At 54.0% G+C, this 26777-nt stretch overlaps 4 protein-coding genes across 6 annotated transcripts in view; 2 read left to right on the plus strand and 2 right to left on the minus strand.

The window, feature by feature from the left end:
• vps52 (VPS52 subunit of GARP complex) overlaps positions 1 to 8917 on the plus strand; it is a 12281-nt gene extending 3364 nt beyond the window's left edge. Inside the window, exons 8-21 of one of the 2 annotated variants that reach the window (XR_003933908.1) lie at positions 1177 to 1277; positions 1377 to 1509; positions 1579 to 1636; positions 2949 to 3082; positions 3270 to 3425; positions 3497 to 3615; positions 3800 to 3923; positions 4010 to 4105; positions 4199 to 4306; positions 4724 to 4789; positions 4980 to 5091; positions 6787 to 6905; positions 8501 to 8735; positions 8794 to 8917. Coding sequence is in view for 1 of the 2 variants with exons in the window: in XM_030120243.1 (XP_029976103.1) it covers positions 1177 to 1277; positions 1377 to 1509; positions 1579 to 1636; positions 2949 to 3082; positions 3270 to 3425; positions 3497 to 3615; positions 3800 to 3923; positions 4010 to 4105; positions 4199 to 4306; positions 4724 to 4789; positions 4980 to 5091; positions 6787 to 6905; positions 8501 to 8647 (1473 nt within the window). In the remaining variant the exon portion in view is untranslated. Of the gene's footprint in view, positions 1 to 1176; positions 1278 to 1376; positions 1510 to 1578; positions 1637 to 2948; positions 3083 to 3269; positions 3426 to 3496; positions 3616 to 3799; positions 3924 to 4009; positions 4106 to 4198; positions 4307 to 4723; positions 4790 to 4979; positions 5092 to 6786; positions 6906 to 8500 lie in introns of both variants that reach the window. The other variant, XM_030120243.1, reaches the window with a different exon arrangement.
• Positions 8918 to 10722: 1805 nt separating this feature from the next.
• Positions 10723 to 18692, minus strand: igldcp (Ig-like domain-containing protein). Its single transcript, XM_030120257.1, has 8 exons — positions 18516 to 18692; positions 17441 to 17484; positions 16864 to 17223; positions 16663 to 16753; positions 16390 to 16586; positions 16167 to 16220; positions 14942 to 15597; positions 10723 to 10792 (listed from the first exon to the last, which is right to left on the minus strand). The coding sequence occupies exons 1-7, from the start codon at positions 18530 to 18532 to the stop codon at positions 15518 to 15520; spliced, it is 843 nt and encodes a 280-aa protein (XP_029976117.1). The 5' UTR covers positions 18533 to 18692; the 3' UTR covers positions 10723 to 10792; positions 14942 to 15517.
• Positions 18693 to 18759: 67 nt separating this feature from the next.
• Positions 18760 to 25811, plus strand: LOC115409200 (uncharacterized). Of its 2 annotated transcripts, none has more exons than XM_030120263.1 (5): positions 18760 to 20177; positions 20618 to 20950; positions 21268 to 21387; positions 24799 to 24842; positions 25319 to 25480. In XM_030120263.1, the coding sequence occupies exons 1-5, from the start codon at positions 20141 to 20143 to the stop codon at positions 25340 to 25342; spliced, it is 558 nt and encodes a 185-aa protein (XP_029976123.1). In that variant the 5' UTR covers positions 18760 to 20140; the 3' UTR covers positions 25343 to 25480. The 2 variants fall into 2 exon arrangements, with proteins under 2 accessions (XP_029976123.1, XP_029976122.1); XM_030120262.1 differs by having other exon boundaries at positions 18779 to 20177; positions 25315 to 25811.
• LOC115409199 (uncharacterized) lies at positions 21694 to 24665 on the minus strand. Its single transcript, XM_030120261.1, has 2 exons — positions 23933 to 24665; positions 21694 to 22799 (listed from the first exon to the last, which is right to left on the minus strand). The coding sequence occupies exons 1-2, from the start codon at positions 24284 to 24286 to the stop codon at positions 22296 to 22298; spliced, it is 858 nt and encodes a 285-aa protein (XP_029976121.1). The 5' UTR covers positions 24287 to 24665; the 3' UTR covers positions 21694 to 22295.
• Positions 25812 to 26777: the final 966 nt, after the last annotated feature.

The raw sequence follows: 26777 nt of genomic DNA on the forward strand, positions 1-26777 counted from the left end.
CAGACCGGGTTCCTTCCTGTTCTCTGACCGGGTTCCTTCCTGTTCTCTGACCGGGTTCCTTCCTGTTCTCAGACCAGGTTCCTTCCTGTTGTCAGACCGGGTTCCTTCCTGTTGTCAGACCGGGTTCCTTCCTGTTCTCCGACCGGGTTCCTTCCTGTTCTCTGACCAGGTTCCTTCCTGTTGTCAGACCGGGTTCCTTCCTGTTCTCCGACCGGGTTCCTTCCTGTTCTCTGACCAGGTTCCTTCCTGTTGTCAGACCGGGTTCCTTCCTGTTGTCAGACCGGGTTCCTTCCTGTTGTCAGACCGGGTTCCTTCCTGTTCTCTGACCGGGTTCCTTCCTGTTGTCAGACCGGGTTCCTTCCTGTTGTCAGACCGGGTTCCTTCCTGTTCTCAGACCGGGTTCCTTCCTGTTCTCAGACCGGGTTCCTTCCTGTTCTCTGACCAGGTTCCTTCCTGTTGTCAGACCGGGTTCCTTCCTGTTCTCCGACCGGGTTCCTTCCTGTTCTCTGACCGGGTTCCTTCCTGTTCTCAGACCGGGTTCCTTCCTGTTCTCCGACCGGGTTCCTTCCTGTTCTCCGACCGGGTTCCTTCCTGTTCTCAGACCGGGTTCCTTCCTGTTGTCAGACCGGGTTCCTTCCTGTTGTCAGACCGGGTTCCTTCCTGTTGTCAGACCGGGTTCCTTCCTGTTGTCAGACCGGGTTCCTTCCTGTTCTCTGACCGGGTTCCTTCCTGTTCTCTGACCAGGTTCCTTCCTGTTGTCAGACCGGGTTCCTTCCTGTTGTCAGACCGGGTTCCTTCCTGTTCTCTGACCGGGTTCCTTCCTGTTCTCTGACCAGGTTCCTTCCTGTTGTCAGACCGGGTTCCTTCCTGTTGTCAGACCGGGTTCCTTCCTGTTCTCTGACCGGGTTCCTTCCTGTTCTCTGACCAGGTTCCTTCCTGTTGTCAGACCGGGTTCCTTCCTGTTGTCAGACCGGGTTCCTTCCTGTTCTCACACCGGGTTCCTTCCTGTTCTCTGACCAGGTTCCTTCCTGTTCTCTGACCAGGTTCCTTCCTGTTCTCTGACCGGGTTCCTTCCTGTTCTCTGACCGGGTTCCTTCCTGTTCTCTGACCGGGTTCCTTCCTGTTGTCAGACCGGGTTCCTTCCTGTTGTCAGACCGGGTTCCTTCCTGTTTTCAGGCCGTGACGAAGATCAGAGAGTTCATCCTGCAGAAGATCTACTCCTTCAGGAAGCCCATGACCAACTACCAGATCCCGCAGAACACCCTGCTCAAGTACCGGTCAGTCTGCCGGGACCCGGGACCGGAACCTGGTCCTGCCGCATGTTCCGCTCTCGTCCCGGACCGGGGAACCGGTCCTGACGGAGGTTCTGCTTCCAGGTTCTTCTACCAGTTCCTGCTGGCCAATGAGAGGACGGTGGCCAAGGAGGTCCGGGACGAGTACGTGGACACCATGAGCAAGATCTACTACAGCTACTTCAAGTCCTACAGCGGGCGGCTGCTCAAAGTGCAGGTCAGGGACTCGAACCGGCGACCCGCCGCGCTCCCCGTCCTGCTCTGACCCGCTGTCCGTCCCCCGCAGTACGAGGAGGTGGCGGACAAGGACGACCTGATGGGCGTGGAGGACACCGCCAAGAAGGGTATCCTTTAGAACCCAGAGGTTCTCCGGGTCAGCTGGACCATCAGGAACCAGAGGTTCTCCGGGTCAGCAGGACCATCAGGAACCAGAGGTTCTCCAGGTCAGCAGGACCATCAGGAACCAGAGGTTCTCCGGGTCAGCAGGACCATCAGGAACCAAAGGTTCTCCAGTTAGAACGTATCAAAAGAAGAACCAGCGTTTAGTTTCAGGTTCAGTTCCACAGCAGCGCTGCTCAGAACCTGTGATGACCAGGTTCTTAAAGAACCTGGACTCCGAGGAGACAGACAGAGAAGTCCTGGTCCTAGTCCTGGCTCTAGTCCTAGTCCTGGTCCTGGTCCTGAGTTGTTCTGCTCAGTAGAAGAACCATGAGAATGTCTCCCTCCAGTGGCCCAACAGGAGAACTGCATCTGTTTTTGGCTTTCTGACGTTTCCATGGAAACAGCTTTGTTTTCAGAGTGACGTTATGACGAGGCCTCGGGCTCTTATTGGGGGAAATGTTTCATGTTCCCCGGTAGAACGGTGGAACGTTCCCTGGTAGAACGGTGGAACGTTCCCTGGTAGAACGGTGGAACGTTCCCCGGTAGAACGGTGGAACATTCCCCGGTAGAACGGTGGAACGTTCCCCGGTAGAACGGTGGAACGTTCCCCGGTAGAACGGTGGAACGTTCCCCGGTAGAACGGTGGAACGTTCCCCGGTAGAACGGTGGAACGTTCCCCAGTAGAACGGTGGAACGTTCCCCGGTAGAACGGTGGAACATTCCCCGGTAGAACGGTGGAACGTTCCCCGGTAGAACGGTGGAACGTTCCCCAGTAGAACGGTGGAACATTCCCCGGTAGAACGGTGGAACGTTCCCCGGTAGAACGGTGGAACGTTCCCCAGTAGAACGGTGGAACGTTCCCCGGTAGAGCGGTGGGACGTTCCCCGGTAGAACGGTGGAACGTTCCCCAGTAGAACGGTGGAACGTTCCCCGGTAGAACGGTGGAACGTTCCCCAGTAGAACGGTGGAACGTTCCCCGGTAGAACGGTGGGACGTTCCCCGGTAGAGCGGTGGGACGTTCCCCGGTAGAGCGGTGGGACGTTCCCCGGTAGAGCGGTGGGACGTTCCCCGGTAGAGCGGTGGGACGTTCCCCGGTAGAGCGGTGGGACGTTCCCAGGTGGAGCGGTGGAACGTTCCCAGGTGGAGCGGTGGAACGTTCCCCGGTAGAGCGGTGGAACGTTCCCCGGTAGAGCGGTGGAACGTTCCCCGGTAGAGCAGTAGAACGTTCCCCGGTAGAAGGTGTGGTTCTCCCGTTGCGCCTCCTTGACCAGGCAGGGTTCTTCTCCAAGCCGTCCCTGAAGAGCAGGAACACCATCTTCACCCTGGGACAGAGAGGGTCCGTCCTCAGTCCCGCCGAGCTGGAGGGACCTGTCCTGGTCCCTCACACGGCCCAGAGGGGGGACAGCAGGGTGAGGCTCCGCCCACTGACACGCCACAGCTCCACCCTCACACAGCAATGTCAGTTCACACTGTCCACATTCTGTAATTTCACCCCCCCGTCCCCCCTGTCCCCCTCCACCTGACCCCCCGCCCCGTTCCCCCCCTGTCCCTGTCCCTGTCCCTGTCCCCGTCCCCCCCCCCCCCCCCCCCCCCCAGTACCCGTACGAGCTGCTGTTCCGCAGCCAGCACTACGCCCTGCTGGATAACGGCTGCAGAGAGTTCCTCTTCCTGTCGGACTTCTTCATGGTGGCGGGGAACTCGGCCCTGGACCTGTTCAACAGCATCATGGGGAAAACGCTCAGCATGTTCCTGGTACGGGGGGGTCCGGGGGGATGGGGGGGTCCGGGTCCGGGACGGGGCTGACGGTGCCGTCCCTCCTGCAGAAGACCATGTCCTCCTACGTGTCGGACTGCTTCGACAGCATCGCCGTCTTCCTCTGCATCCACATCGTCCTGCGCTTCAGAGCCATCACCGCCAAGAGGAGCGTCCCCGCCCTGGACCGGTAGCCCCGCCCACCCAGAGACACACACACACACACACACCTAGAGACACACAGAGACACACACACACACACACACACCTCCTGCGGTCCGGATGCCAGTGTTCAGTGTGTGTGTGTGCGTGTGTGTGTGTGTGTGTGTGTGTGTGTGTGTGTGTGTGTGTGTGTGTGTGTGTGTGTGTGTCAGGTACTGGGACGCCGTGCTGGAGCTGCTGTGGCCTCGGTTCGAGTTCATCCTGGAGCAGAACATCCAGAGCATCCGGAACAGCGACCCCCAGAGGCTGGGCCTGCTGGACACCCGGCCGCACTACGTACACACACACCCAGAGACACACACACACACACACACACACACACACACACAGACACTGTGTGTGTGTGTGTGTGTGTGTCTCAGATCACCAGGCGTTACGCTGAGTTCTCGTCGGCCATCGTCAGCATCAACCAGACGTTCCCCAACGAGAGAACCAACACTCTGCTGGGCCAGCTGCAGGTGCCACACACACACACACACACACACACCCCGGGCCAAGCTGGGACCTCAGAGAGTTAACTGTGTGTGTGTGTGTTTGTGTGTGCGCTCCAGGTGGAGGTGGAGAACTTCGTCCTGAAGATGGCGGCAGAGTTTCCCTCCAGACGAGATCAGCTGATCTTCCTGATCAACAACTACGACATGATGCTCAGCGTGCTCATGGTGTGTGTGTGTGTGTGTGTGTGTGTGTGTGTGTGTGTGTGTGTGTGTGTGTGTGTGTGTGTGTGTTCTAGTATTTCTATCCTTGTCGGGGCCAAATGTCCCCACATGGATAGCAAAACGTGAAACGACGTGCCTTGTGGGACCTTTTTCCGGTCCTAAGTAGGAGAAACAGTGTTTTCTTGACCATGTTGTTGTTACTGAAAAAAGTAAAAGTGCAAAAACATTTCTTTAGGGTTAGGCTTTGTTGTGGTGTGGGTTAGGGTTAGGGTAAGGGTCAGGGTTAGGGGCTAGACATGAATGGGAGTCAATGGACGGTCCCCACAAGGATAGAAATACAAGACTGTGTGTGTGTGTGTGTGTGTGTGTGTGTGTGTGTGTGTGTGTGTGTCTCTCTCTGACCTCTGACCTCCCCTCCAGGAGAGGGCAGCAGACGACAGTAAAGAGGTTGAAGGTTTCCAGCAGCTCCTTCTGGCTCGAACGCAGGTAAGACCCCCCCCCCCCCCCCCCCCCCCCCACCTCCAGCAGGTGGAGCTGCTCCACCCTCTCTCTGCTCCACCTTATGCTCCACCCCCTGCCCCGCTCCCTGCTCCGCTCTCTCTCTGCCCCGCCCCCTGCTCTGCCCCGCCCCCTCTGCTCTGCCCCGCCCCCCGCCCCGCCCCCTCTGCTCCGTCAGGAGTTCATCGAGGAGATCCTCTCTTCTCCGTTCGGAGGGATGATCGCCTTCGTCAAGGAGGCCGAGGCTCTGATGGAGAAAGGGCAGCTGGACCGGCTGAAGAACGACGAAGGTTTATACACACACAATACACACAATACACACTGAACAATACACACAATACACACTGAACACACCCTGGGAGAGGGATCCCTCCATACTGTGGTTCTCCACTAGATCTCTTCTCTTCCCACTGGGTTCTGGAGTGTGTTCTTGCTGGATGTGAGGGTCTAAGGCGGTGGCTGCTTCGTTCTGTCTCCTTACTGTGAATCTGACATGTTAACATGATGCTTATTCACTGTTTTTATTTTTACCAACCAATGTAACATGTTGAAGCCTCTGAGGCAGCTGTTGTTGTGATACTGGGCTGTACAGAAATACACTGATTGATTGATTGACTGAACAACACACTGAACAACACACTGAACAACACACTGAACAACACACTGAACAACACACTGAACAACACACACTGAACAACACACTGAACAACACACTGAACAACACACACTGAAGCGGGGCTTGTTTGGAGCGTGAGCGCTGACCAGGCGTCCTCTGGAGCTTTTCCAACACAGTCTGCTCTTTTTTTAAATATTATTCATAGAAACTGGGGCTCATTGTTTGTGTGTCTGTTCTCGTTTAGTGTCAGAGTTTTTTTTTGCCTTTTCTCTCTGTTTGAGTCGCGGGGCGGCGCCCGAGTGACCGCCGTCAGCCCTGTTGGAGCAGCCGGGGCTGGTACTGGTCTCGGCTGCAGCTGCTCCAGGCTTTGATGGAAGGAGGCTGCGTCAGAGAGAGGCTGATATTTTAAAACGTTCAGAAAGAGCAGAAAGACCTTTTGTGCCAGTTTGAACCCAGTAAAATGTCCTGAGCTCATCTATTGAAAACCAGTATCAACCCGAACTGAAACAGTGATAATCAGTGGTGCAGCTTAGAGCTGGGGAGAGATCGAATTCATTTGAATAATTCGATTTTATTTTTATTTTTTACGCACAACGACGTCACAAAATCTGTCTGCAGCGCAGACGACGCAGATCAATCCGCGCTGAGCCTGGTGGACAGGAAGATAGCAATGATCAGAATAATGATAGCATTACTGTCTGTGTTCAGCAGCCGTCATGACGTCATGAAGCCATGATGTCATGATGTCATGACGTGATGATGTCATGTTGAGGTCACTCTTAGGTTTACTTTGGCAGAGACTGCTACAGCGTGACAGGCTGTAGCAGCGTCTCACTGTGTTGTTATGCAGTAATGTTGGTGTCGGACTATTGGTGACATCATATATTCACATTTTATTCATTAAATATTTTGTAAATTAATCGGTTGAAAAATCAAACATCGGAATTTTTTTTCTGTCAAATATCAGAATCAGCATCGGCCTAAAAAAAACCATATCGGTCGGGCCCTAATACACACCGGTCAATACACACCGGTCAATACACACCGGTCAATACACACCGGTCAGTACACACCGGTCAATACACACCAATCAATACACACCAATCAATACACACCGGTCAATACACACCGGTCAATACACACCGGTCAGTACACACCAGTCACACTGATCATTATGCTGATCTGTTCTGTGGGTGGTTCTGGGTGGATCTCTGTGGATCTCTGTGGTTCCGTGTGTTAATCTGTGTGGTTCTATTTGGTTCTGTGTGTGGATCTCTGTGGATCTCTGTGGATCTCTGTGGATCTCTGTGGATCACTGTGGATCTCTGTGGATCTCTGTGGATCACTGTGGTTCCGTGTGGTTCCGCAGCTCGGATCTGCCAGCTGGTCCGCGGGTTCTCCAGCTCCTGGAAGCAGTCGGTGGAGGCGATGAGTCAGGAGGTCATGAGGTCGTTCACCAACTTCAAGAACGGAACCAGCATCATCCAGGTGAGCTGGACCCGGGTCAGCCCCACCGGTCTGCTGCTCCACTCAGCAGACGCCCAACGCCACGGAGAACATGAGGAACTCTTTAGAACATAAACAACACTTTAGTAAGTGCTAAAAGTGCTTTGATTAGGTCAAAGGTCAATGGTGTTGCCCCCCCCTTTTTTTTCACCTCAGAGGGGTGGGTTCTGGTTCTGGTTCTGGTTCTGCCCCCAGCAGGAGGGGCTCAGTTCCGCTGCTCTCTGATCAGTCTCCAGTCTCCAGTACCGTGTTCTCCGCTGGGAGGAACCTCAGAGCGCCTCATGGGCCGAGCCGGGAACAGAGACCAGCAGACCAGTCAGTCCGTGTTGTTGTGACTACAGTTCCCATAATTCTTTGCGGCCTGGTCACATGAGCAAACGACCTCTGCTAGCTTGTAGCTAAGCTAGTTGGTTCAAACAGAGCAGCGAACATGAAGCTTCAGAACCTCCGACCTGCCAGGACCGGCCCCGCCCTTAATGTGAGGGGCGTGGCCAGGTTTACTGAGGGGCGTGGCCAGGTTTACTGAGGGGCGTGGCCAGGTTTTCTGTGAGGGCGTGGCCAGGTTTACTGAGTGGAGGGGCGTGGCCTGGTTTACTGTGAGGGGGCGTGGCCTGGTTTACTGTGAGGGGAGGGGCGGGGCCAGGTTTACTGTGAGGGCGGGGCCAGGTTTAGTGTGAGGAGAGGGGTGTGGCCAGGTTTACTGTGAGGGCGTGGCCAGGTTTACTGTGAGGGCGGGGCCAGGTTTACTGTGAGGGCGGGGCCAGGTTTACTGTGAGGGCGTGGCCAGGTTTACTGTGAGGGGAGGGGCGGGGCCAGGTTTACTGTGAGGGCGTGGCCAGGTTTACTGTGAGGGCGGGGCCAGGTTTACTGTGAGGGTGTGGCCAGGTTTACTGTGAGGGCGGGGCCAGGTTTACTGTGAGGGCGTGGCCAGGTTTACTGTGAGGGGAGGGGCGGGGCCAGGTTTACTGTGAGGGCGGGGCCAGGTTTACTGTGAGGGTGTGGCCAGGTTTACTGTGAGGGCGGGGCCAGGTTTACTGTGAGGGCGTGGCCAGGTTTACTGTGAGGGGAGGGGCGGGGCCAGGTTTACTGTGAGGGGCGGGGCCAGGTTTACTGTGAGGGGCCAGGTTTACTGTGAGGGCGGGGCCAGGTTTACTGTGAGGGCGGGGCCAGGTTTACTGTGAGGGGCGGGGCCAGGCGACTCATTGAGCTGTGTCGGAGCGCTGAGGGACTCCGGGACCCTCCGACCGGGCCTGGTGCTGCTGCTGGACTCTGTTCAGTGGATTCCGTTACCGGACCAGCAGGAGGAGGCTGGTAGTCCAGGAAGTACAGCGGACTCAGCAGAACCAGAGTCTGGGAACCACAGAGGAGAACCGAGCACCATGTGAGAGTAGACCTGGACCAGGGAGTCCAGGTCCAGGTTCTGGTTGGGTCCCGGCTGCAGCTGGGAGCCGGTGAAGGAGCTGATCTGGTCTCAGTGCCGTTATTGATCCGGATCAGGGTCTTCCTGTCGGTCCTGTGGTCCAGGTGTGTGTGTGTGTGTGTCAGAGTGTGTATTAACCGCCCCCCCCCCCCCACAGGGAGCCCTCACCCAGCTGATCCAGTACTACCACGGCTTCCACAAAGTCCTGAACCAGCCCCCCCTCCGCAGCCTGGCGGTCCGGTCCGAACTCATCAACCTGCACCACCTGATGGTGGAGGTGAAGAAGCACAAGCCCAACTTCTGAGCCACACACACTCTCTCACACACACACACACACACACACACACACACACACAAGCCCAACGTCTGACTCACACACACACACACACACACACACACAAACACACACACACACACACACACACACACACACAAGCCCAGCGTCTGACTCACACACACACACACACACACTCACAGTGAGACACACACACTCCTGAATGTCCATTAAACATCGACTCCTCCTCTACTCGTGTTTTGGTGTTTTGGTGTTTGTATTGAGTGTGTTGCCGCGGCGCCCGCAGAGCGTCCTGCTCCGCCGGACCTGAGGACGACCCGGAGTGTGACGCCGTGTTTCCGCCGGACGCGGCGAGCGCACATTCAGTCGCGCGTCAAATGAAACCGCGCCGCGCTACATGCTCCAGTTTAATCGCTGGTACAAAAATGCCAAATCCCTCGCCGCCGCCGCCGCCGCCGCCGCCGTGAAGCGGCGAGCGAGTTTTCACTGGAGACGCTCGCCACTCAAGACTGGGCGACAGTGGCGTCATGACATTGACTGTGTGTAAACTCATCGCGCCACGTCCGGTGGGAAGACGGCGTCGGAGTCGGCCACAGCAGAACCTCCGGAACAGAACAGGGGCGGGGCTTCAGGGAGGGGAGGCGGGGCTCCAGGGACAGACAACAGGAAGTGAGTCTCTCCAGACCGGATGTGATGAAAACATGAATCAGACGCTGACGGGAAGCAGAGGTAATCTGATTACATGAAGACAAATCTGATCTGAATTTGGGGGCGGGGCCTCGCTGGTGAAGCATGTCCCAGCGCAAAGCATGATGGGAATGACCCACAGTGGCACAAGCAACTGTCTGAAAAGTGTGTGTGTGTGTGTGTGTGTGTGTGTGTGTGTGTGTGTGTGTGTGTGTGTGAGAAATGAAATGAAAGCGTCGTCCATGAGCTGCTTTGAAACTTTCATAAGATTTCTTTACTTCTTCTTTTATTATTGAAAGTTGAAGATATTTAAACAGTTAAAGACATTAAATAAAACAAAGAAATTACACATGAATCCTTCATTTTCAACAAAAATCTTCATTTCTTTAATTTCTTTCAGAAAACTAAAAAACATCAATTCATAATGAATTTATTAGAAGTTCACAAAATAAGTTAAGTTCACACAATGAGATTATCAAACTGATGTTTCTTTTAGTTCTATGGATGACATTTGATAGAAGAGAAATATTTAAGTTATTTTCTCAGAGTTCTCAGAGTTCTGAGAAAAACTGACAAATTAAGAAAACCTGAAATATTTTATGCTTTAGGCTTTTTGGGTTTTTGGTAGAAAAGCTGAGGTTGAATGATTTTATTTCACAATAAGAGTCATTTACAACAGAAACATCTACAGTCTGATGATTTTCTCTGATTTTAGAGTTTATGAAGCTTTTTCATTCGAGAAATTAGAGATTTAAAGGAACACTCCGAAGATTTTGGACCCGCTCCCTATCCCTATCATTGACAAAGTGAGATAAGCTCATAAATATTTTTTTTGTCTGTGCGTCCAGCGGCTGGATCCTAGCTGTTAGCATCGTAGTTAGCTTAGCTCAGCTGCTGGAGGTGAAGAGGAGACAGAGCCGGACTGACGAAAGTGGACAGAATCCTCCTTCCAGTGGTCCAGGGGACGGCGTATTAGCACGGGAACTCAATCCCAATGGTTATAAAACTTTTTAAAAGACGTGTTTTCTTTTCAATCCCTTAAAATAACGTTTTGATCCACAGACCTGCACATGGCAGAGCTCTGGAAGGAAATACCGGAGCACAGCAGTAGCAGCCACAGACTCGGCCGCTGTGCTCCGGTATTTCCTTCCAGAGCTCTGCCATGTGCAGGTCTGTGTATCAGAACGTTAATTTAACGGATTGAAAAGAAAACACGTCTTTTAAAAAGTTTTATAACCATTCGGATTTACTTCGCCGTCCCCTGGACCACTGGAAGGAGGATTCTGTCCACTTTCGTCAGTCCGGCTCTGTCTCCTCTTCACCTCCAGCAGCTGAGCTAAGCTAACTACGATGCTAACAGCTGGGATCCAGCCGCTGGACACACAGACACAAAAAAAGTATTTATGAGCTTATCTCACTTTGTCAATGATAGGGATAGGGCGTGGGTCCAAAGTCTTCGGAGTGTTCCTTTAACAGGGTTCCTACATATTTGCCATTTCAAAATTCCATACTTTTTCCATACCCAAATTTCCAGACTTCTCGCCAAAAACATCAAATAATTTGTGACATTTTAGTAAGCATAGTGCTCCGCGGAAGGATATACCGGCGCACAGCGGGTGAATCTATGGCTGCTACTGCTGTGCTCCGGTATATCCTTCCGCGGAGCACTGCCATGCGCAGATCTGTGTGTATCAAAACGTTATTTTAATGGATTGAAAAGAAAACACGTCTTTTAAAATGTTTTATAACCATTCGGATTTACTTCACGTGCTAATACGCCGTCCCCTGGACCACTGGAAGGAGTATTTTGTCCACTTTCGTCAGTCCGGCTCTGATTCCTATTGACTTCCAGCAATTGACCTAAGCTAACTACGATGCTAACAGCTGGGAACCAGCCACAAAAAAGTATTTATGAGCTTGTCCAGCTTTGTCAATGATAGGGAAAGGGCGTGGGTCCAAAATCTTTGGAGTATTCCTTTAAGGGGGCATTTATCCAGCAGCTTTGTCACAGCTGTGACAAGGAACTCCTTGGTTTCCATCCTGAGCTGTGTTTCTTCCCTATCATGTGGCTCAGCACCGCCGCCTCCCCCATGTTGGAGATGTTGAAGGACTTTATGCAAAGTCTGCATTTTGCTTTTCTTGTCTGCCCGGAATCCTTTGCCAACCAGCCTTTGTATTTGGGATTTTTTAGCCACTCCTCTGTAGGGCTGGGTACCGTTAGATATTTTTCGGGTACAAGTACTTTTTCGATACCTCACGTATGGTACCAGTTCCTGAACGGTACTTTTTTCGGTACCTGCCTTCACGGCGCACGGACGACACCATGACTGCATTTGCACTTCATGTCACTAGGTATGCTGTTTGCATGTTCAACCTTATTTTAAACAGACACCACAGAGGAAGAAGGGCTGCAGGCTGCAGGCTCTCTGTGAGGCTCTCTCTGCATGCTGTTAGAAAGAGAGTGAGCTGGTAAGACGTGGTAACATGTTCAATGATGGATGTGCCGTTTTTTTCAGTAAAAGAGAAGAACTGAACCATCATTTCCGCGCATGTTTATTGACCACGCAGCCACTTTAAGAACCGAAACTGATACCCGTACGCACGTCTCTTGTTCGGTACCAGTATATACCGGAGTTTTTCGGTCGGTACCACTGAGGTACTGTTAAACGGTACCCAGCCCTACTCCTCTGAAAATTTACATCTTCCCATTTTAGCTCGCTCACGAGCAGTAGCTAGTTCACCTGCCCTATTTCTTCTTCTGTTGGTTTTGCTTGGTGGTTGGCATCCATAGATATCACATAAGAACTAGATGCCTTAAGGCCTCAGTATGCTTCCCCATTGCAGCGACGTCGTTCCTACACCGGCAACCCTACGCCGCTACCGAACATATCTTGCTTCTGCATCAAGGGAACGCCCTCCTCTGCAGTTTCACCGCCAAGCCGCTAGGCAGTCACAACAACAATGCGGCTTCCGTAGCTCCGGCTTTTACCTGGACACCGATCTATAGACATAGATATCTAGACACGTGCACTTATCGAACATATATCTGCATATATGACATATCTGGCGACACCGGGCTGTGGTGGAGGAGAGGCTGAGTGGACCATGATGAAATATTGGTGAAACTAATGAGTTTTTGGACGATTAAAGCCGTTTTAGGAGCGGCTATACACATAGCCCCGTCTGCTAACAGTGCTAACACTGCTAACAGTATAGGGATGTGTGCCGCTCAATTTTGGATCTAAACTTCTCCCGAAGGACTGTTTGGATCAGAAAAGCATTCGGGGAGAGTTCTACTTCATTCTATAAACAACGCGAAAGCGGACTAATCACAGCCCTCGACATTCACGTCACCACTCATCGCCGCGATGCGAAGTCAGGATTTTTGGGAGGTGCGCGTCAAGCCCTAGCGTAGGAACAACGTAGGGCGTGGCGCAGACGTTGTAGGAATGACGTCGCGGTGACGGGGAAGCATACTGAGGCCTTCAAGGCGGAGTCAACAACATTGTTCACTGGTGGTCATCTTTGGACAGTGGGCCACTCCAGGGCGCTCTGTGTAATCTAAGGGAAGGTGAGTGATTTACACTAAAATACTCAACTCATTGAATTCTTGACGGATTTACAGACGGTTTGATTTATTACTGACGTTATGTTGCTATGATTCAGACTAAATGTTAAAATCACAACTTTTCTTTTTGCATGCAGTTAAATATCTACTTGTCTGACGTTTCTAACGTCAGACAAGATGTGGTTTGGATTTTCAAACCAAGTCGTTTGAAAATCGAACGAAAATTGAGCAATCACCAGCTATTTCAAAGTTGACGCTCAATTGACATTAAAGGGTAACTCCGGTTTTTTGACACCTGGACCTTATTTCTAGGTGTGTGCATGCTCATATACTCACTCAGACAAACATCGTGCAGCTCGGAGTCCTTCAGAAGTTATTTAGATCCAACCAATATAGCGCGGGCCACGGCAAGGGAGCTTCAGTGCGGGACATAATCTCTGCAAAATCGCTCATTTCAGCTATATTTTTTCATCCATAATCATAAAGTGTTATCATAAAGTCAGCTCGTCTACCGTCTTCAGGTGGGTCAGCTGACAGTTTTCGATAACTTAGCCACAATTAGCTCGGATGGGAACGCTGGAGCTCCTCTCCCGAACAGAAAGGCACTGACTCGGCCTTGCTGTCATGGCGCACAGACGTCTGACTCGCCGGGAGGCTGCATAAAGTCAGCTCAGCTACCGCCACGGTCGGACAGCCAGGGGTGGCTGGCGCGTGGGTCCGATCGCCCGCCTGCGGAGCCCGAACGGGCCTGGAGGCTGGGCCGCTCGGTCGGGCGAACCGTCCACCACGGCGGCGGCGCTGGGCCCCGTGCAGCACGGGGGGGCCCGTGGCGGCCCCGGGTTGCCTTTCGATCCGGGGTTGGATGCTCAAAACTCTGCTCTGCTCTGATAGCATCTGCTGCGCTTCGCTCTTCTCTGACACCGTGCTAACTTAGCCACAATTAGCTCGGATGCTGGAGCCTCTCCCGTCGGCCGCGCTGCGGCCCGCGCACAGCGCTCCTCGCCCGGCCTGGAGACCTCCAGAGACTCTCGGTGAGGAGAGACTTCCAGGAGTGCCCCGCAGCCCACGCGCAGTGCACCTCCGCTGGGCTAACTTAGCCACAATTAGCTCGGATGGGAACGTCGCGGAGCTGCTCTCCCCAGCAGAAAGGCCCTTTGAGTCTGCCTCGGCTGTCACGGCGCCCGGGCGTCTGACTCGCCGGGAGGATGCAGCCCCCCACCCGGCATGGCAGCGACTCAGAGTGCCTTTCTGCTGTCGAGAGGAGCTCCAACGTTCCCATCCGAGCTAATTGTGGCTAAGTAAGCAAAAACTGTCAGCTGACCCACCTGAAGACGGTAGACGAGCTGACTTTATGATAACACTGGCAATGGATGAAAAAATAAAGCCGAAATGACCGATTTTGCAGAGATTATGTCCCGCGCTGAAGCTCCCTTGCCGTGGCCCGCGCTAAATCGGTTGGATCTAAATAACTTCTGAAGGACTCCGAGCTGCACGATGTTTGTCTGAGTGAGTAAATGCGCATGCACACACCTAGAAATAAGGTCCAGGTGTCAAAAAACCGGAGATGCCCTTTAATGTGATGAGTGAGTGAGTGGCCCTGTCCCAAGATGGCCGCCATGTGACGACGTTAGTCCCCACTGGGTTACAACGCGCATGAGCCATGTAGGGTTTGTATATATATCTATGTTGGCATCCAGTTTACAGGTGCATTGCTGCCAGCCTGCCACCTACCGGGCCGGAGTGTAATGTCAGCTGAGAAATCTGCCCAAATGTTTTCCAGGACCGTAACCGTCTGTGTGCTCTCACACAAACATTTTTAGCTGCTGCCAACAGATCGATGCATTTCTCTTTTTTCTATATTCTTTTTCTTTCCTTTTTTTGGTTTTTGTTTTTGTTTTTTGTTTTTTAGAAAATATAACAATGATAGAAGTCTTGGAAACATGAATATTTTTCCATACAATAGTTTCAATTTTCCATACTTTTCCAGATCTGGAAAATTCTAAAATCAAATTCCATACTTTTCCATACTTTCCATACTGTGTAGGAACCCTGCTTTAAGGACGTGGTGCGTTTAAGGACACTCAGAGATTAGAGAGCTTCACCTGCAGACTGGTGATGGAAAACCTCTTAGTTTTATTCAGCTTTTATAAGTCAGTATTAAACCAAAGGTAAGTCTGTGTGACCTGTGCACACACACACACACACACACACACACAGGGACACTGTGTCCCTGTGTGTGTGTGTGTGTGGCAGGATGAACCTTCACTGCAGTTCTGAGGAGCTTCTGCTCATGTCTGACTCTCTCGTGTCCGAGTTTCCTTAAACGCACCACGGGGTTGTGCCTGGTCTTAATGAAGTGGTCCACAGAACCACTTCACGTTTCTCAGAGAGAACATAAAGAGGCCCCAGGACAGAACCCTGAGGAACGCCTGGTGACGCAACGACGTCACTGTAACAGTCCATCAGGCCTCATCAGAACCGGAACCAGGACCGGAACCAGGACCGGAACTGGACCGGCCGCAGCACTTTCACCTTTCTCCCGTCTTTGCGGAGAACTGAAGGAGAACCGAGGTTCTCCAGGAGACTCGGAGCATCTCTGCAGCTAAGTGCTCAGAGGTCAAAGGTCAGGGCAGAAGAACCTCCAAAGTGAGGATGAGCGCAGAAAGGAGGAGGAGAGCCGAGCCGCCGCTCTGAGCTGCAGAACCTGCAACAGGAGAACATCAGAGAACATCGGAACGTTCTGCGTTCAGTAAACTGCTAGCTGCTTTCAAACAAGCTACTGTGGAAAGAAAGAAACCAGTTACATCAGGCAGCTCAGTGCTAATGCTAACCACAGGCTAATGCTAACTACAGGCTAATGCTAACCACTGTCACTGTGTATGCAGGCTAATGTTAACCACAGGCTAATGCTAACCACTGTCACTGTGTATGCAGGCTAATGTTAACCACAGGCTAATGCTAACTACAGGCTAATGCTAACCACTGTCACTGTGTATGCAGGCTAATGTTAACCACAGGCTAATGCTAACCACTGTCACTGTGTATGCAGGGTAATACTAACCACAGGCAATATGTATGCAAGCTAATGCTAACCATAGGCTAATGCTAACCACAGGCACTGTATGCAGGCTAATGCTAACCACTGTCACTGTGTATGCAGGCTAATGCTAACCGTAGGCTAATGCTAACCACAGGGTTCAGCGACTGAGCTGCTCTGGAGATTCTGGATTTTGAAGCTCCAGTGAAGGAACCTGATCTAGAACCGGTTCTCACCTGCTGGCGTCTGGTTCTGCGCTTGATGTAAACTGACGTTCTGCGGCTCGTTCTCTGTGGAACAGAAACAGTGAGATGAAGACAGGCGGCCGCCGGGCTGTTACCATGGTGACCAGGTGTTGGTGCTGAGGTGACGGAGGCGTGCCGTGTTGGCGGCCTAGTGTGCTGGTTCTGCTGAGGTTCTGCTGAGGTTCTGCTGAGGTTCTGCTGAGGTTCTGCTGACCTTTCACAGACAGCTGCACCGTGCTGACCGACAGGCCCTGCTCGTCCAGAACCTTGTAGGTTCCCTCGTCGGAAGGTTCCAGGCTCTTCAGGGTCAGCTGCTCCAACAGGGGGTCCTTCTCCAGGCGGGGCCCGGTTCCGGTTCCGGTTCCGGTTCCGTCCCCCCTCACCCACAGCACCGCCCACTCCGAGCTGTTCCTGTGGAGAACCATGGAGTGAGACCCGGCGGAACCTTCAGGGGAACCTTCAGGGGAACCCTCAGAGAGCGGCTCACCTGCTCTGGAACACCACCCTGACGGAGAACCGGGTGTGGAGCTGCAGGACCAGCTGCCCCCCCAGGAGGCCCGTCTGCAGGAATTTATGGTCTGAGGATGCAGAACCACAAGAACCGGGTCACGTTGGTCTGGAATCCCCGGAGCGGGCCGGCGGTCTCCGGTCCGGTTCCCTCTGCGGAGGCGGGAATCGAACCACTGACCGTGCACGGACAGCCGGACGCTCTGGACGAAGACGCGGGTTCTGCGGGCGCGTTCTCCGTCCAGAACCATGAAGCCGTGGTAGCTGCCGCTGTCGGCCAGCTGGGCGTCGCTGATGATCAGAGAACAGTCGCCGGAACCCAGCCGGTCCTCCGGGACCTCCAGCCGGCCGCGGAACTCCTCGGCCTCGAACCGCTGCTCCCCCCGCTGCTCGAACACCGTGTCGGCCGGGCTCACCCACTGCACGTGGCACTGCGGCGGAACCCGCGCCCCCAGCGGGGTTCTCCAGCTGCAGGGCAGAACCACCTGGTTCCCCACCGCCGTGGAGACGCTGAGGGGGGAGGAGGCGGGCGGCGGAGAACCTGGAACCGCAGGGAGAACCGCCGTCAGCGCACCGCCGTCAGCGCACCGCCGAACATCAGAACATCAGAGAACGTTGTAAGATGGAGAATAGCAGAACATCACAGAATGTTAGAACAATGTTCCTGCATCCAATCAAAGCCAGAACACTGAGGCGGGAGGGCAGAGAGAACCTCAGTGAAGGAAGACGTTCTCTGGAGAACCTGAAGGGAAACTCACCCAGTAAAGATCCAAACAGGAAACAGGGAAGCTGGAAGGAGAACCTGGAACGAGGAGAACCCAGTCGTCAAGAACCAACGAAGAGAAGAAGAAAATAAAAAAAAAAAATAAAAAAAGTTAGCCTAACCCTAAACAGAATAAAACAGAACGACTGTTGAATAATGAAACGTGACAGAACGTCTTCATCTGAGTCTTTAGACTCCTGGAACCTTTTACAGCCGGAGCCGTGAACACAGAACCTCAGAACTGAACCAGACCGTGTGGACTGAGCGTTCCGGTTCCGGCCGGGCGGAGGCTGGAATTCCTCCTGAAATGTGAAGAAGATTCTGATCAAAGTGTCTAATTTCTACAGACAAACTACTAAATAATATATTATTTATTAATTTAATTATATTATCTATTATTTAATATTTATAATATTAAATAAAATGTACTTTTCTGGAAAGCGATATTTCACCACAACTCCTCACTTCACAGCTCACCTCTCTGGAACAACAGAGCAGGAAGAATAAATAGAAAATCTATGTTTAAAGACGGGCTGATGCTGTGAGAGGTTTGTTGGATGAGAAGAGATTTCAGACTCTCACTATAAGTTTGATTTGAGCTGTTCCTGCCCCCCCCCCCCGTACCCCCCCGTACCCCCCACCCCCCCCCCCCCCCCCCCACCCCCCGTTTAACTTCAGCTTCCGCCGAAACGAAACCTAAGGCGTGACGTCACCACGTTCAGGGGCGCGCCACTTCATGGGAGACGAAACTTAGATGTGCACGGAGACATGCACGCATGCACACGCACGGAGACGTGCGCACACAAAGGGACACACACACACACACACACACACCTGCAAACCGCTGCAGCAGCAGCTTAAACCCTGACATCCAGCACGAGCGCAACCAGCAACAACAGCAATAATGAGAGCAATGATCATAATAAAATAATAATAATAATCATAATAATAACAACGACAATAATAATAAAAAATAATAATAATAAAATACTAATAATAATAATAATAATAATAATAATAATAGTTCAGCTGCAGATTAAGAAGCTCTCAGGATTAAAACATCTCCTCACCACAGTCTGTTCTTCATGTTTGCAGATCCTAGCTCTGGTCCTGGTCCTGGTCCTGGTCCTGGTCCTGGTCCTGGTCCTGGTCCTGGTTCCTCTCCCCTGCCCTCCTGCTGCAGCAGCTCTGGTTCTCTGGCAGGTTTAAGTTTCTGCCTCCGCTCCTCTTTATCCCCGCTGCTGACTTTCAGTTTCCACTTCACTGCTAAACAAAACTGGAGGAGAGGCCCCGCCCACCAGAGAGGAGGCCCCGCCCACCCGGTGGTGAGCCAAACTCTCCATGCACTGACCACAGAAGGAACCTTCTCCAGGAGCTGCCGGCAGCCGATTGGTTGGAATGACGTCACTCTGGACACTCCTGTTGAATCAGCTGATCCTTCTCTGCACATCCTGGTTCTCCATCTGGTCTGGATCACAGAGAACCGGGTCTCCTGGTTCCATCTGGTCTGGATCACAGAGAACCGGGTCTCAGGGCCTCTCTGGAGGGCGGAACGGTTCCACCGAGGAACCGCCGCTGGAGTTCACCCCCATGTGGCCGTCATGAGGCCGAGACCCGCTCTGACCCGTTCCCTCCGGTTCTGACCCCTGGTCCCTCCGGTTCTGAACCCAGTCCTTTTGGTTTTGACCAGTTCTGACCGGTTCTGACCGGTTCTGACCGGTTCTGTCCGCCTCATATTGAACCTGAAGAAACAGGACTGAAAGAACCGACTGGTGTTCAGGTCCGGCGTGAGGCGAGCCCGACACGAGCGCCGCGTGCCGAGAGTTTCCGAGCGGTGTGGGGGGGGGGCGATGCCGAGAAGCGCGGTGCTCACGCGTGGCGTCAGAGCGGTGCTCACGCGGGGCGTCGGGGCGCCCCTTGTACGGCCACGGCGCCCCCCCAGTAGGTGGCGCCCCAGGCAGGAAACCGCTTCGCCTGCAGGACGGACCGGCCCTGAACTCCAGAAACGAAACTTTTAGAGCAAGCCACCGACTGAGGAGGAAATCCCACTGCTGTGGTCACACACACACACACACACACACACACACACACACACACACACACACACACACACACACACACACAAACTTCCTTTCAGAGAAACCTGAAAACTAAAACACTCAGTGAAACTGATCAGTCCTCAGATCGCAGCCCGGAGCTCAACTCATCTGAAGACCACCTGAAGTCCACCTGTAGACCACCTGAAGACCACCTGAAGACCCCCTGAAGACCACCTGAAAACCACCTGAAGACCACCTGAAGACCACCTGTAGACCACTTTGTAGACCACCTGAAGACCCCCTGAAGACCACCTGAAGACCCCCTGAAGACCACCTGAAGACCCCCTAAAGACCACCTGAAGACCCCCTGAAGACCACCTGAAGACCACCTGTAGACCACTTTGTAGACCACCTGAAGACCCCCTGAAGACCACCTGAAGACCCCCTAAAGATCACCTGAAGACCGCCTGAAGACCACCTGAAGACCCCCTGAAGACCACCTGAAGACCACCTGTAGACCACTTTGTAGACCACCTGAAGACCCCCTGAAGACCCCCTGAAGACCACCTGTAGACCACTTTGTAGACCACCTGAAGACCCCCTGTAGACCACTTTGTAGACCACCTGAAGACCCCCTGGCACCTGACCGCAGTTTCATGATGCTGAAGCTGATGTGGAGCCTGTCCCTCCTCTGTGAGTCTCTGTCCATCCTGAACCTGCTGGTTGGGGCGGGGGCGGGGGGGGGGGGGGGGGGGGGGTCCATGCTGTCCTCCATGTTTGTAGTCCTGAGGCTCCATGCTGTCCTCCATGTTTGTAGTCCTGAGGCTCCATGCTGTCCTCCATGTTTGTAGTCCTGAGGCTCCATGCTGTCCTCCATGTTTGTAGTCCTGAGGCTCCATGCTGTCCTCCATGTTTGTAGTCCTGAGGCTCCATGCTGTCCTCCATGTTTGTAGTCCTGAGGCTCCATGCTGTCCTCCATGTTTGTAGTCCTGCGGCTCCATGCTGTCCTCCATGTTTGTAGTTCTCAGCAGCATGTTGTGTTTTTGGATCAAACCCGCCTTCACTCTGTATGAATCCCTGCCTTCCCGGCTGTGAGGCAGCAGCTCTAACCACTGCTCCACCGCGTCCCTCAGGTGCCGCGGGCTGTCAGGTGTCCCTGGTCGCCCGTCCAGGTCAGAACGTGTCTCTGACCTGTAACCTGACCTCCGGTCTGGAGGTGCTGTGGGTGCGGCTGCGCTCCGCCCGGCTGCTGCCGCTGCTGGCGGTGCAGGAGAGCAAGCTGGGCGCCGACACGGTGAACGTCCTGCAGGGGGACGGCGGGCGGCTGGGCAACGGGGGCCGGCTCGCCGGGGGGGGCGTGGCCCTCCACATCCTGGACGTGCAGCAGGAGGACGGCGGGCTGTACTGCTGCATCGGCAGGACCGGGGACGGCTGGACGCACCGGGAGCTGCAGCTCACCGTCAACGGTGAGTCCGCCGACGCAGCGGCTCGGTGGGCGGAGCCTCTGACCCAGCTGTCACTGGCTCGGTGGGCGGAGCCTCTGACCCAGCTGTCACTGGCTCGGTGGGCGGAGCCTCTGACCCAGCTGTCGCTGTGGGCGGAGCCTCTGACCCAGCTGTCACTGGCTCGGTGGGCGGAGCCTCTGACCCAGCTGTCACTGGCTCGGTGGGCGGAGCCTCTGACCCAGCTGTCGCTGTGGGCGGAGCCTCTGACCCAGGTGTCACTGGCTCGGTGGGCGGAGCCTCTCGGTGGGCGGAGCCTCTGATGGACCTGTGATTTGCAGGAGACGACGGACACGCGGGCGCAGTGCAGCGGCCATGTTGGACTCTGGGGGTGTGTGTGCTTCCAGCTGCGATTGTCTTCGGCTGTTTGGTCTGTGTGGGCGGAGTCTACCTGTGCTCAGGTGAGTGTGTGTGTGTGTGTGTGTGTGTGTGTGTGTGTGTCTTCTGACACAGCTCAATACAGCAGATTCTTCAGACTCGTCTTTCGTTTTGTCTCTTTAAGATCTTCTGTTTGTTTCTTTCTTGTTTCACTGCTGCCCACTTTATTTCACTGAGTAGGATTACTTTACGGTACTCTAACTTACGGTGAAGCTCCGCCCCCTAGACAGCAGATGGTGAAGCTCCGCCCCAAGATGGCGGATGGTGAAGCTGCAGATACGGCTCAGAGTAACATGTGGAACCTGAACAAAAAGAACCTTGAGCCAGCAGGAGGTCTTTAGTCTTTATTCCACAGCAGAGTCCCGATACTGAGCCACGTTCTCACGGAGAACCAGAACCTGGTCCAAGACCAGGAGAACCGGAACCTGGTCCAAGACCAGGAGAACCGGGACCTGGTCCAAGACCAGGAGAACCAGAACCTGGTCCAAGACCAGGAGAACCAGAACCTGGTCCAAGACCAGGAGAACCAGAACCTGGTCCAAGACCAGGAGAACCAGAACCTGGTCCAAGACCAGGAGAACCAGTTCACAGCTTTTCACCCAGAAACAAACTAAAATCAGTTTACATCAATATCAGACAGAAACATTCACCAACTGTGTGTGTGTGTGTGTGTGTGTGCGTGTGTGTGTGTGTGTGTTTCATAAGTGAATAATAATTCACGGGTCAGCAGTAAAGACAGGAAGTACTACTGATCTGACAGGAAGTCATCGGTCTGTTTGGCACCAAAGAGAAACTTCTGATGGAACCACTTTCATTCCAAATCCAGTCCACAGAACCAAGACTCTGTCCTCCTGATGGGGCCCTGCCAAGCCCCAGTCCCCCCCAGTCCCCCCAGTCCCCCCAGCCCCCCCGCCCCGTCCCCCGTCCCCCGTCAGGCCTCCTTGAGCAGCAGTCCGTAGGGCCGGATGGCGTCCTCCACCAGGGCCCGGGTCTGGACGTCGTTCAGGCCCTCTTGGATGTAGACCACCCACACGTCCTCCCTCTGGCACTGGGACCGGGTCTCGGGGTTGATGCGGTTCTGCAGCAGGACCTTGTACTTCTTGCCGTCCACCTGGGACCGGAAGGTCTTGCAGAACTTCTCGGCCAGCCGGACGTCGGGGGTGGAGTAGACGCCGCGGCCCTGCGTCCGGCGCTCCGTCAGGCGGGCGGCGGCGGCCTCCAGGTACCCGGGCTCGTCCTCCGGCTCGCCGCCCCGCACCAGGATGATGGACCCGTCCATGCCGTGGCCTTGGTAGGAGACGGGCCAGGCGTCCCGGCCCGTCCCCAGCCAGCCGTCCCCGTCCGCGTAGCGCTGCGTCACGCGCAGCGCCGCCCGGTCCCACCCGCAGGGACGCACGTACTGCTCGTTCCCCCGCAGGAACCGCCGGTCCCCGTCCTGGACAGAGGACACACACACACACACACACACACACACACACACACACACACACACACACACACACACACACGTTTATTCTCGTTCTACAGCACTTTCTTCTGTTTCGTTTTGTGGAACAGTAAAGCACGAGCAGCAGAAGAGCCGGTTATATAGAAATCGTTCTGCGCATGCTCGCTCCGTTGCGATGACGCAATATTCCAAGATGGCGGCCCGCGGCGGGAGTTCGACCGGTCCAGAGAAGATTCGCTGAACGGAGCTTTAGAAAAACGGACATCAGGAAAAGAGCTTTTGAAAGTTGCTGCACTGAAGTTAAAGCTGCTGTAGGCAGGATTTTGCTAGTCAGTGCTAATTTTTGTGTTTTCTTTGGATTAAATGTTAGAGTATCCACTGATAATCCTTTAGGAGTGAAGCATCACTGCTCTACCGCGAGGGCGCAGCGTTCCCATCTGTCTCTGTTCTGAGCTGAAAAGGAATCTCCACAGCTCCAGGTATCTTTGACCAATCAGAAGAGCCCCTGAGGCTCTAACCGTGATTGGTCGAGGGGCGTTCGTCGCACGTTCTTGTGGGAGGGGCTTAACTTTCGTGAGGGCGTGATGTCAGAGAAAACTGGTCGGGATTGGCTGTGCTGGGTTTCAAATGGCCATCTTAGATGGGTCAAATCGCCATCTTGTTTAGGTAAACCTAAGCAAGATGGCGGAGATGCGGAATCCTGCCTACAGCACCTTTAATCCAGGCAGAGAGGGAAAAAACCCGTTGTTGAAGTTGTTTACTTCCGGTGCGTCACATCCGCCCACTGGGCTTCTGGCGTTAACAAAGATTTAATCCTTGGCTTTTCCTAAATAAACACCGAGGCGAATACTTTAATTTTGAATTAATTAATTCGTAATAAACTTATTCTGAATCAAAAACATCACGTGACCGCGGCCGGTGCTCAGGCTGCTCCTGATTGGTCATCACAGTCACGTGACGGACGAGCTCCCTCAGACGAAGCAGCGGAGGAAATGATAGGTTTTTCAAAGTAAAAGCATTTTAAAACACCCGCGGATCAGTAAAGTCACTCAGGGAGGATAAGTAACGCGTTACTCGGAGCTCTGCCGCCGGAACCCGGTTCGAACCCGGTCCGGACTCACCTGGATCCGGGTGAAGTCGTAGTCGTACTGGGGGTGGAAGAAGTCCTCCGGGTTCAGCTTCACCGGTTTCCGGTCTGCCAGTGCGGGTCCCGGTCCGGGTCCGGGATCGGGTCCGGCGGTCAGAGACGGGGCCGGGCCGTACAGGTCGGGCTCGTCCGGGTCCGGGTCCTGCAGGGACATGGTCCCGATGCTGGGGTAGTCCAGCTCCTGCAGCCCCTCCTGCTTGTAGAACTCCCGCAGCGCCACGATGTTGACCAGGTCCTGGGGCTGGATCTGGGACCGGCCCGGGGTGGACTCCACCCGGCAGCCCGACAGCGCCGACAGGGCCTCCAGGCAGACCCGCGGGTCCGGCATGGCTCCGGCTCTGGCTCTGCTCCGGTCCTCCGGTCCTCCGGTCCTCTGGTTCTGGTCCGGTCCCCTGGCTCTGGACTGACTCTGAGGTTCTGGTCTGACTCTGAGGTTCTGGTGTGGTTCTGGCCCTGTCTGGTCCTGGTCTCTCAGGGTTTCACTCCGCCGTCTCTCACTCCTTCACCTGATTTTCACACTTTCACTTTCTGTCTCGGCTCTTACAAAACAACTAGAGGGAGGAGCTGCGCAGGACCAGGACCAGGACCAGGACCAGGACCAGGACCAGGACCAGGATGTGGACTAATATGGACTCAAAACTGTTTGATAAAACCCCCAAAGTACTGAACTAATGTTCTCTCTCTCTCTCTCTCTCTCTCCTCTCTCTCTCTCTCCTCTCTCTCTCTCTCTCTCTCTCTCTCTCTCTCTCTCTCTCTCTCTCTCTCTCTCTCTCTCTCTCTCTCTCTCTGTGTGTGTGTGCGTGTGTGTGTGTGTGTGTGTGTGTGTGTGTGTGTGTCCAGGGAAAGGTGTGTGTCGTCTCTCCGGTTCTGTCTCAGACCTGCAGGTCAGTTTCAGTTTCTTCTTTCTCCTCTTTTGTCTCTTTAGATTAATTGATAATAATAATACATTATTGTTATTATTATTATCATTATTATTATCATCATCATTATTATTATTATTATTATTATTATTATTATTATTATTATTATTATTATTATTATCACTATTATTATCATGAATATCTTTTTTCTCCTCACTGAATCGACTTTTCTTTCTTCTCTGAACTTCAGTGAAGTTCCTGGATTCACTGATTCATTTTGTAATATTTTAATGTTTTGAAATTTCATTGAACTCAAATCTTATAAACCATCATTGTAACATCTGACCAAGAATCCAGAGATCAGCAGTTTTCAGCAGTTCCATGTCCATCAGTCTAGACCAGGTCCAGGTTCTGGTCCAGTTCCTGGACCAGGACCAGGACCTGGACCAGGACCAGGACCAGGACATGGTTGTTCATGTGGTTTGTGTCTCTGCAGACAGAAGCTCTTCATTACTCCAGCCTGAAGCTCCCCGCTAAGCCCCGCCCCTCTGGGAGAGGAGGCTCCCCATTGGTGGAGGAGTCTGTCATCTACTCGACGGTGGCCAATCAGAAGCCTGCTCACAGAGCGCGTGACCTGCGTTGATCAGCGACCTCCTGTCCTCCATCCTCTGCTTAAAGTGTTGGTTCTGTTTGGACTGCATCAGAACCTTCCAGGTTCTGTTTGGATCTTCAGAACGTCTGACTCACTTCTCTGTAAACAGTCTGAGCTCCACCTGCTGGCGGGAAAGAGACACTGCAGCTCGAGTCTTCTGCCGCCTGATCAATGATCGCTTCGATTGGTCTATCTGTTGATCCACTGATCCATAGTTCCGTGGATCTGTGGATCTGAGGATCTGAGGATCTGGTCCCACAGACCCTCCTTCAGTGTAAAAGTCAGTGTGATTCAATTCTCTGTAAAGTGCTTCTATAAACTTTCACAATAAAAGTAAGAGGCTCTCAGGACTGTTCTGTACGGTGAAGGTTCCAGTGAAGGGTTCTCTCTGGAGAACCGTCAACAACACGAAGGTTCTAGCAGAGAACCACACCAGAGGGTCCTGGACGGGGCCGGTCCGTCCTACAGACGAAGCAGTTTCCTGCCTGGGGCGCCACGTACTGGGGGGGGGGGGCGTACAACGGGCGCCCCGGCGCACTTCTCGGCATTGCTCGCCCTCGAAACCTCGGAGGACGGTTCTTTAAAGATGGCGTCTCTCCTCCTGGAAGTGGAACCCGGCGGAGGAAACATCAGGCTGCTGCAGAACAGACGCTTTATTGTGAAAGGGCCCGGTGTCTGTTTTTAACTCTGAAAACAGGAAGTGACCCGTCGCCGTCCCGCTGTAGAGACCCGGCTGTCCGTCCCGGAGAACCTCCGCCTGTGTCTGTCCTGCGGGGGTTCCGGGACCCGGGATGTGGTCTGGACCCGGGACATGGTCTGCACCCTGCGGGACCGGCGGGTCCTGGTGAGCCAGCAGCACTTCCTGCTGCGGCCGGACGGCGGCCTGTGCGTCCTGCGGCTGGACCGCCAGGACGGGGGGCGGTACTGGTGCAACCGGCGGCCCGTGGCCCAGGTGGAGGTCCTCACAGGTACGTGCCCACCATGTGCAGGGGGTGGGGCCACAGCTCAACACCCTCCAGGGGGCGGGGCCACAGCTCAACACCCTCCAGGGGGCGGGGCCACAGCTCAACAAGCGCAGGGGGCGGGGCCACAGCTCAACACCCTCCAGGGGGCAGGGCCACAGCTCAACACCCTCCAGGGGGCGGGGCCACAGCTCAACACCCTCCAGGGGGCGGGGCCACAGCTCAACACCCTCCAGGGGGCGGGGCCACAGCTCAACACCCTCCAGGGGGCGGGTGCCACGCCCATGGTGAGACCATCACAGACTGTTAGAGACCACCGGAGACCACCAGACACCCTGGCTCTGG

Source organism: Salarias fasciatus, chromosome 22 (assembly GCF_902148845.1).
Source record: "Salarias fasciatus chromosome 22, fSalaFa1.1, whole genome shotgun sequence".
Taxonomy (NCBI): Eukaryota; Metazoa; Chordata; class Actinopteri; order Blenniiformes; family Blenniidae; genus Salarias; species Salarias fasciatus.

Bases quoted from the DNA above. Each gene is read 5' to 3' on its own strand.
- igldcp (XM_030120257.1), bottom strand. The intron at 17,224-17,440 runs GTGAGTTTCCCT...CTGCGGTTCCAG, and splicing joins CCTGTTTGGATCTTTACTGG to GTTCTCCGCCGCCCGCCTCC. The intron at 16,221-16,389 runs GTCAGCAGAACC...TCTGTTCCACAG, and splicing joins GGTGCAGCTGTCTGTGAAAG to AGAACGAGCCGCAGAACGTC.
- LOC115409199 (XM_030120261.1), bottom strand. From the start codon at position 24,286: ATGCCGGACCCGCGGGTCTGCCTGGAGGCCCTGTCGGCGCTGTCGGGC. The intron at 22,800-23,932 runs GTGAGTCCGGAC...TCCTCTGTCCAG, and splicing joins ACGACTTCACCCGGATCCAG to GACGGGGACCGGCGGTTCCT.
- LOC115409200 (XM_030120262.1), top strand. From the start codon at position 20,141: ATGATGCTGAAGCTGATGTGGAGCCTGTCCCTCCTCT. The intron at 21,388-24,798 runs GTGAGTGTGTGT...GTGTGTGTCCAG, and splicing joins CGGAGTCTACCTGTGCTCAG to GGAAAGGTGTGTGTCGTCTC. The intron at 24,843-25,314 runs GTCAGTTTCAGT...GTGTCTCTGCAG, and splicing joins GTTCTGTCTCAGACCTGCAG to ACAGAAGCTCTTCATTACTC.